The sequence below is a fragment of the Nansenia antarctica genome (assembly GCF_963989245.1).
Source record: "Nansenia antarctica genome assembly, chromosome: 6".
NCBI classification, from domain to species: domain Eukaryota; kingdom Metazoa; phylum Chordata; class Actinopteri; order Argentiniformes; family Microstomatidae; genus Nansenia; species Nansenia antarctica.
This window is the reverse complement of record NC_137676.1, coordinates 59,567,842-59,577,841: the sequence shown is the minus strand read 5'-3', so window position 1 is coordinate 59,577,841 and position 10,000 is coordinate 59,567,842. Positions and strand designations below refer to the sequence as shown.

Below are 10,000 nucleotides of genomic sequence, written 5' to 3'. Positions count from 1 at the left end.
GTGTCAGGACAGCGGGGGTGTAATTTATCCTAATTTATGCGTGTCAGTGAGGCTGGAACAACATGTACATTGATGAGTGTGGGACGACAATACTTGTGCGTGTGTGAAGGCTTGTGCCTTCGCCGAGCCTGTGTATGTGTGTGCAGTGCGTGCGTGTGCATGTGTGTGTGTGTGTGTGTGTGTGTGTGTGTGTGTGTGTGTGTGGTGCTATGCATCTGTATGTGTGTGTGTATTTACATGCTTGAGTGTGTGAGTGTGCGTGAATGTGTGTGTGTGTGTGTGTGTGTGTGTGTGTGTGTGTGTGTGTGAGTGTGTGTGTGTGTGTGTGTGTGTTTGTGTGTGCATGAGTGAGTGAGTGAGTGTGAGTGTATGTGTGTGTGTGTGTGTGTGTGTGTGTGTGTTTGTGTGTGTGTGTGTATGTATGTGTGACAGTGATTTAGTGTGTGCTGCAGGGTGCAAGCACAGAATTGTTCCTCCCAGTCCTGTATCAGTCCTGTATCAATCCTAGAACAGTCCTGTATCAGTCCTGTATCGGTCCTGTATCAATCCTAGAACAGTCCTGTATCAGTCCTAGATCAATCCTGTATCAGTCCTGTATCAATCCTAGAACAGTCCTGTATCAGTCCTAGATCAGTCCTGTATCAGTCCTGCATCAGTCCTGTATCAGTCCTACATCAGTCCTGTATCAGTCCTACATCAGTCCTGTATCAGTCCTGTATCAGCAGCTGGCAGGAGGACAGGGACACCAGCAGCCTCTGCGGAGTCGCCCCGGGAAGAGATTTGACCTGAACACACACGCTCCACTGGTCCAGAACCTGCTGTGCTGCTCAGATTTACCCACCTGGCCAACCACACACACACACACACACACACACACACACACACACACACACAACCTCCCCCGTCTCCTCCACATCGATCGACACGTTCCTCAGAGATCCCCCTCTAATTAGCCAATCAATACAGCCACCGCGCTGCAGTCTGAGAATATCATATCCAGTTTGCCTGTCCCCTCCTCACGCAGACACAAGGCTTCCTGGAGGACGCCCCTGCTGAAGTAACCACATCTCCTCGGGGCTGGCCTTGTGGCCCCGGCAGACTGAGACATATTGACTAAAGCCGCCTTGAATGAGAATGAATGCCCGCCTCAGCCACGGCTCCTCAGCTACAGTACTTCTGCTGGATGATTGTGATTCTTTATGGGAGAATGAATGTGTGCTTATATGAACACAAGGACAGCACAGTTCAGGTACACTTCATTTTCTGAATACTGCACCTTAATGGATATTTATTTGTATATTTTTTATTTATTTGAGAGTATATCGAGAGAGAGAATAATATTTAGATTTACTTTTTTTTTTAATTGTACTTTTTTATTAGTAGGTTGCAGCAGTATTGACATACTTCTTTTTATTTAAGAAAGAAAGAGTCTGTTCAGTAAACTACTGGTTAATTAACACTTACCACACTTACCAATTAAAGAAAGAAATAACCGAAGACAAACCCACCATGGCGAAAAGACCACCAGGGGAGGCTGGAGGAGGTAGAAATCGGAGGATGGGCTCATTCTAACACATGGAATGCAATGAGGACTAGTTCTGAATGACTACAGACCGGTAGCTTTGACAACCCACATCATGAAGACCGTAGAAAGACTGGTGCTATCACACACAATGCCCCTGGTGAAGACATTCTTGGACCCTTCTGCAGTTTGCCTACCAGGCAGACATCGGTGTGGATTATGCCATCATCTACCTCCTGCACAGGTAGTTCACTCCCATTTAGACAAGGCTGGCAGCACTGTGAGGGTCACATTGTTTGACCTCTCCAGTGCATTTAACCCCATACAGCCCTTACTACTTGTGGATTAGCTGCTGAGGATGCAGGTGGACTCCCCCATTGTTTCCTGGATTAGGAATTACCCCACCAACAGGCCACAGTTTGTATGGCTACAGGGACGTGTGTCAGAGTGGTTCAGTGGTTCACTGTTCTGGCTCCCTTCCTCTTCACTTGATACCTCGGACTTCAGGCACAGCACAGATCCTCGTTGCCATCTGCAGAAGTTCCCCCCACGATTCTGCTTTTGTGGGATGTGTCAGTGGAGGCCAGGAGACCACATACAGAGGAGAAACCAACAATCCTGCCCCCCCCTTCGCTTATACAAATACCCAGGCGAAAGACCTCCGTCATAACGGTTAACAACCATGTTTAGAGAGAAACACTATTTAATTTGGCAGAAGATAAGGTTTGTAGGCTGTTGTTGGAAGGGGTGGTGGGAGAAATAGATTAAAAAAAAAAATCCGGACCAGCAGTACTTTCTCCTCCATTACTCGTCTTAATTGAGTGGACTGATATTCCAGAGCTTTATTAGATACAGGCCAGAGGGTATTATTACAGCCCAGGAGCAAATTGATTTTGGCGCCCTACTCTCACCGTCCAGCTGCCACTACAGCAGCTCATTCCGCTGCCTTTTGTCCGTTCAGCTGGTGATGCTGGTCAGAGACAACGACTGTAGCTACCCTTTGACCCCCTCCCGCCTCATTCAGGTCAGAAACCTCTCCCGGGTTTGAAAGGCTGCCGATGAGAGCTTATGTGAAAGAAAGAAGAACCACAAAAAAAAGGCTATGATTGCCTTTCTTCAGAAATGTCTACAATCGAACACATAGTACTGTAAGCTCTCCAGAGGTATAGAAAGTTCTGGATAGTGGTGGTTCCCAAAAATACATCTCAGCTCAACACACATTCTAGGCTTAGAGGCCCAAAAGCATTCTGTCTCTTTGAAACTAGATGCTAGTGAGGGTGGCGTGAGGAGGCCTGATGAGCAGACGCCTCCTGGTGCTTTTCTGGCGCTGGTATGAACAACCGACTACAAAAGATAGATGGATAGATATGTAGATACTTTATTGATCCCTGAGGGGAAATTCAGGAACAAACACAGTGTCGACAATACAACCTCTCCAGCTCTGAGGCAGCCTCCACACTGCTCCTCTGCCTGGATCCCGGCTTTCTTTGCTCCCATAAACAAGACACTGCAGCGGACGTTTGGTAATTCAACCTCCCCCTGCGTTTCTCTGCCCTTATATATTACTACAATTTCATTCGCCCACGCTTTATTGGCTCCCTGTCGCCGAAGTGTGGGGGGAAAGAGCTGTTCCCATTACCCACAGGATTACTCCGATTCTCCACAATGCTTTGCAGAGCTACAAGGAAGAACATTAAAAACATGCCGGAGTCAGGGTCCACAATCCACCCTCCCAGAGTTAATCCGTGAAAGAGAGTGTGAAATAACAGTGATTACAGGTTTGGGGGCTGCACAATAAGCAAGGAGAGAATAGGCAGAGGCAGGGAGAAAGGATTAGAATAGTATTAACGGTGGCAGAAGTTGTGGAAGTTAGCTCAGAGATGCTTACTGTGCATCAATCCCTCTGCTTTCATATCCTGGGATTGAATGTTGGAGATGAATATTCTGTCAAGTGTCAATCACAGGGATTGGACTGTCTGGTGGAGCTCTTTGAGGAGTTTATCGATTGCACGCATGTCAACATCTGGTGAGAGGGTTATCATTCTCCGTCATGATTGGATGAACACTTTGACTGAGATAAACTGACACATGTATTATTCCCAGACATTGCGTGAGGAGATTTAGAGGTACAGAAGACTCAATATGGCTTTTTCGCCTGTGTGTTTGAGCACATTATAATTTTGCCATTTAGCAGACGCCTTTATCCAAAGCGACTTACAATTACGAATTACAGGGACATTCCCCCTGGAGTAACTGAGGGCTAAGTGCCTTACTCAAGGGCACACTAGTAGTGGTGTGGCTTCAGGCGGGATTCGAACTCACAACCTTCCGATCACAAGTCCAACTCACTATCCACTAGACCACCACTACCCCTGCTACTACACATTATGTCCACTACATGATAGAGTTTAGTTTTTTTGATACAATTATCTTTATTCATTTTTCACAGATAAGTCTTTACAAATCACAAAGACAAAAGACAACGAAAAAAACACAAACAATGCATGGCCGACCATTCACCCACTTGTTCCATGACATAATTTCGCAGACCTGGGACCTGCAAAAACAGGCTGACACTACAACAACAACAAAAACAACAAACAGATCCACCACCAACTGAGCTAAAAAATAAAAAATAAACATACCACAGGTCACATAGACAGTCACATAGAGCAATGTTTCTGAGGCATTTATGCATTCCTACAATCATTTTGTATTTCTTCAGCATTTGATAAGGTTTGCATTATTGGATATATGATTGGTTTTTGGACAGCGTTTGTTTACCTACAGAAGCAGCAGAGAGAGATATGGGTCACCAGTGGGTCACATCATCTCTCCCTGCCACGACAAAGGCAGACGAGAGACAATTTTGTCTGGAGTAGAATGCTCAGAATTATAGGAAATGCCACCTTTCATTGTCTATATCGTATGAATATTTTAACTTGTTTTTTTGGGGAGGTCATTGGGATGTTAAATGTATAACCTACACATAAATTGGAAATAGTATCTATCATTCCACTGTTATTGACAGTATTCTCTCTCTCTCTCTCTCTCTCTCTCTCTCTCTCTCTCTCTCTCTCTCTATCATTGCCAATGCTCGATATCCCTTGTTTCTCTTCTCTAAAGAACAGATAGACCCAAGGGTGGGAGGGCAGCACCTCTCTGTACTCCTCCGTTCTCTCTTTCTCTTTGAACTCTCTCTCACTCCCTCTCTCCCTCTCTCATTCTCTCTCTCTATCCCTCTCTCTCTCTCTCTCCCTCCCTTTCTCTCTCCCTCCCTCTCACTCTCCCTCTCTCTCTCTCTCTCCTTCTCTCTTTCTCTCTCTCTCTCTCCCCCCCCCTCTCTCTCTCTCTCTCTCTCCCTCCCTCTCTCCCCCTTCCTCTTTCTCTCATAGCCACATAGACAGAAAAAAACATGTAATCAGGGGACTTAATTAAACTAGAGACCACTGGCATTGCTCTGAGTTGATTTTAACATAACGTTGTAGTATTGAACAAACCGGCTAATGTTTTGGCTTCCCCCCTCTGTCTGTCTCCCCTCCAGGTCCCCAGTGATGGCAGGAGGCCTCTTCGCTGTCAATCGACAGTGGTTCTGGGAGCTGGGAGGCTATGACACAGGCCTGGAGATATGGGGCGGCGAGCAGTATGAGATATCATTCAAGGTGAGCAGTACGAGATATCATTTAAGATGAGCAAGAAGAAGAAAAGAGCACGGGGGAGCTGGGTTACAGGGGCGTAGCGCTGCTATGCAGCTCAAAATAATGTAGGAGAAGTGTTCAGGGACGGGAAGCGAGGGAAGGTGAACAAGAAAACACTAGCAAAAACATTCCTCCATCATAGGATCAATACTCTGTGTTGTGTTGAAGTATTCTCTGGAATATACCACACTATCATAGAGAGCACAATGAAAGCAGTGTGGTGGATATAAACCCAAGGTTCCTAGTTCTAGTTTTAGCGGGAAAAAAATATTCAACAGTTCCTGTTCACTCACTTGCATTCATTAATCCACTATTCATAGCTAAATGGCAGTTATTATACACCATGATAGAATAATACAGTCAAGTCTGTTAAAGATTATATCAGGGCTGACATGCACAACCGCTAATCAGAATCAGAATCAAAATCATTTTTACTAGTCTAGTATAATTGCACATACAGGAAATTGACTTGGTCAATTGAGGTTGATGCATAGGACATAAAAAACAACAATATATATAAGAAAACATCTTTTAAAGAAAATGGCAAGAAGAGCAATAGAACAATAATTATGTAGGCTGTAAATTAGAATAAATGTAAAACGAATATAAATTGTATGTGTGTGTGTGTGTGTGTGTGTGTGTGTGTGTGTGTGTGTGTGTGTGTGTGTGTGTGTGTGTGTGTGTGTGTGTGCGTGCGTGCGTGTGTATGTGAGTGCGTGCATGCGTGTGTACGTGCACGCTGCAAAAGACGGTTTTCTTCACACCTCTTTCCTCGTCAGACATTGGCCCTCCTGCCTTTTCCAGACAGGTCTCTCTGCCTCCCAGACAACTTTATTAAACTGGAACGACTTTGGGCCCAAAGAGAATTGCTCTCTGTCTCCAGTGTGTTACCCCTCCACAGCTCTGACACAACACCTCGCTGTGCCTGGCAGCCTCAAATAATGACTCGTCGAGGCGAAGGCAATGTTCAGCGTGAGCTCTGTTCTCCAGCTAATGACTCATTGTCAAGGTCTCATTGATGTTTGGCTTGCTTGCCACTACCAGTTGATTACCTTCTGATTCCGCCGTGAGAAACTGAGTGTTCTGAGTTCCCCTCCTGTCTGACTTACCTGCCTCGCTCGCTCTGTTTTTCTCTCTCTGCTCTCCCCTGTTTTATCTTTATCTCTGCCATGCTATCGTTTTATCTATACTCTCTCTCTCTCTTTCTCTCTCTCTCTCTCTCTCTCTCTCTCTCTCTCTCTCTCTCTCTCTCTCTTGTTCTCTCTCTCTCTCTTTCTCTCTCTCTCTCTCTCCCTCTTGTTCTCTCTCTCTCTCTCTCTTTCTCTCTCTCTCTCTCCCTCTTGTTCTCTCTCTCTCTTTCTCTCTCTCTCTCTCCCTCTTGTTCTCTCTCTCTCCGTCTTGTTCTCTCTCTCTCTCCCTCTTGTTCTCTCTCTCTCTCTCTTGGTCTTGTCTTTTGTATAGGCTCTCTCATTTTTCTCTCATTCATTCTGACGTTCTTTCTTCTCTCTCTCTATTCTATCTTTTTATAACAATCTCCTATTCTGTCGTTCTGGATCTCATTGTGTCTTTTTATAGACCCTGTTGCTTTGTCTCTCTCCCCTCTCCCCCCCAGCCTGTCAGTCCATTTAGGAATCTGAATGCCGTCCTGTCATGCTGGCGATGAGACCTCCGACTTGTTCAGACATGAATGTGTTATTTCCGTCGTGGAAAAGGTTATCCATCGATTTGACTCGAGACAAGTTGTGCGGTCGAACTCAAACTGTAAAATGTTACACAACAGCACCCCCATCTGGCTGAAACCGTCATGACGACAACTCCCAGATGCAGAGCCGTTGTCTGGTTTGGTTTTCAACTTTCTGCCAGAGACCAGGACAGCCGCATCACACGCAGGAGGCCCCAAAACAGCCTAATGATCATCCTAATAATCACCATTCTGAATTATTTAAATTTAACACGAAACTACAATAGGCACCGTTAGACCATTATTAGACCATCACTTAACGCTAGCATTCCCCCGCCACCCCACCCCACCGCACCCACCCGCCCGTCGAAAAAGTCTCCTCCAGCACCCACTCCCCAACTAACTAGTCACAGATAGCAGCCCATTATCGTGACGATCAGGGTGACGCTGATTGCTCCACATACTGGACAGATGTTATCAACAAATCTCAATTTCCCTCGCTTCTCTGTGAGGGTTAGTGTATGCCAACATCATCTGTGCGCTGATGAATTAGTGGGGAATAATTAATAACCGTGATGCGTGATCTCCCCGTCATTCTGCTTGACCTCATTAATCCTCCGAGGGGCCTTGGTGAGGCTGAGACGAGGCCTGTGGAGGAGCTTGACCATTAAGCCACGGCTCCCCAGGAAGACAGCCTGACTCTTCTGATATGCCAGAGCAGAGAGGGAGGAGAACAGACACACACACACACACACACACACACACACACTATCTGCAGAGACAGAGAGAGCTCACACTCCTCCTGCTATATGAAACACCCCAGAGTGTGACAAGCACCTCTAACTTCCCTCCCAGGTTCCCTGGAGACATTCACTCTGACCAGAAACATCAAAGACGAGAGAGACAGAGAGAGAGAGAGAGAGACAGAGAGAGAGAGAGAGAGAGAGATAGACAGAGAGAGAGAGAGAGAGAGAGAGAGAGAGACAGAGAGACAGAGAGAGTGAGAGAAAGAGAGAGAGAGACAGATAGAGAGAGAGAGAGAGTTAGCATCAGCGTTAGGGCCTGAGAGAGCGCCAGTGGAGAGCGCTAGCCCCCCCCTCCCTGTCAACACAAACAGCATGCCCCTGGCCCTGCCCTGACACAGCATCAAACTGGCAGATTGTTGACCAGCTTGTGATGTCCAAACTCAACCCATATCTTTGCTGCCAGCGGTCCCTTCATCACTGGCCCAGCGTGTGTCTACCCTGGCCCCAGAACGTGTCTAAATGGCTAGCTGGAAAACGGCTAGCTTAGCTTGACCTGTGAAGTATTTAATAAGGCAAACCTTCCTGCTACTCCGAACGTGTAACAGTCAGGTCCCTTGAGAGCCCACTGCCAAGCCTTGTACACCACCCCTCTAGTCCCCCAAACACACCCTCTACCACCCCAAACACACCCTCTAGTCCCCCAAACACACCCTCTATCACCCCAAACACACCCTCTACCACCCCAAACACACCCTCTACCACCCCAAACACACCCTCTATCACCCCAAACACACCCTCTATCACCCCAAACACACCCTCTTACCGCCCCAAACACACCCTCTATCACCCCAAACACACCCTCTACCACCCCAAACACACCCTCTACCACCCCAAACACACCCTCTACCACCCCGAACACACCCTCTACCGCCCCAAACACACCCTCTATCACCCCAAAAACACTCTCTATCACCCCAAACACACCCTCTACCACCCCAAACACACCCTCTACCACCCCAAACACACCCTCTAGTCCCCCAAACACACCCTCTACCACCCCAAACACATCCTCTACCCTAGTGCAGGTAAAACACCAAACGCTCCAGCATCTCTTCCTCCTGGCCACATGAAGGCACGTTCGCTCCCCACCGCTGGATGGAGGTGAGCCAGGTGTCAGTCGGTTGCGAAGGCCCCTGTGAACAATCCTCCACTGTGGATCAGCGGTATGCTTCTCTATGGGTGCGCCGTTCTTTCAGGGAGGTGTGAGGGGGTGTGAGTGGGGGGGGGGGGAGGAAGAGAGAGAGTTCAAAGAGAAAGAGAGAACAGGAGGAGTGCAGAGAGGTGATGCCCTCCCTCTGTTGGTTCTAGGATTATCGAGCGGAACACTCTGAGAATAGACATTGTTTCACTCTCCCACTCAAAGACACTTATAAAGGGCCCTGCTGAGCAGACTGTCATACACACACACGCACACACACACACACACACACTTACACACTCTGTTTCACATGGTGATTCAAGCTTTTCTTTAGAGGAGAGAAACAACGGTATGAAGCAGAACGCTATGAAAAAGATCATGGTGATAATGCAATTTACAACTACATGGACTTGAAAATTGAATATAGACTTTCTTTCACTCCTCCGCTCTAACACACTTAGAGAGTCCGACTGAGCTGTTGGCACTGTGTGTGTGTGTGTGTGTGTGTGTGTGTGTGTGTGTGTGTGTGTGTGTGTGTGTACACCCCCGATGCTGTAATTGTCAATGACAATCACACCTAGAAGTTGGCTGCACCTTTGACCATAGCCTAGAGGAAGCCTTTTCAACCAAGATATTGAAATACCAACAGCTGGAGCAGGCCATATCACAACTGGGTTACAGATGTCAACTTTTAGTTTTCATATTTGGCAGCCTGGGCCATGTTCATAAGTTTGTTGTTAGAGGCCTTCAAATGGCTGGTCTATCTAAGAGAAGGGCCAAACAGTTAGCAAAGTATTGCTCAGTATCTGCTATTATTGGTAGCCGCTCAATATGGAGAAGGCAGTGCTTCTTGTACCCATGAGCTGTCTGTTTTACAGTATTGATACTGTATCTGTCAAATTCCACTGTAATCATCATTTAGTGTGAATAACATCCTATGTGTAGGCAAAACTGGTTGTTGGCTCAGCACTACTGTAACTGACTGTTTTCATAATGTCAAAATGCACTGATAGTATTTATGTCCTTTAGATATTGTACATGTATGTGGACATAAATAAAGCATTTAAACAGTGTGTGTGTGTGTGTGTGTGTGTGTCTGTGTGTATGCTTGTGTGTGTGTGTGTGTGTGTGTGTGTGTGTGTGTGTGTGTGTCTG

General features: G+C 46.7%; 1 protein-coding gene across 1 annotated transcript in view; it reads left to right on the top strand.

The window, feature by feature from the left end:
- Positions 1-10,000, top strand: part of galntl6 (polypeptide N-acetylgalactosaminyltransferase like 6) — a gene marked incomplete at both ends in the record, with an annotated part of 170,284 nt that overhangs the window by 153,229 nt on the left and 7,055 nt on the right. Inside the window, one exon of the mRNA XM_080534934.1 lies at positions 5,067-5,184. Within this exon, the coding sequence (XP_080391060.1) occupies positions 5,067-5,184 (118 nt within the window). The remainder of the gene's footprint in view (positions 1-5,066; positions 5,185-10,000) is intronic.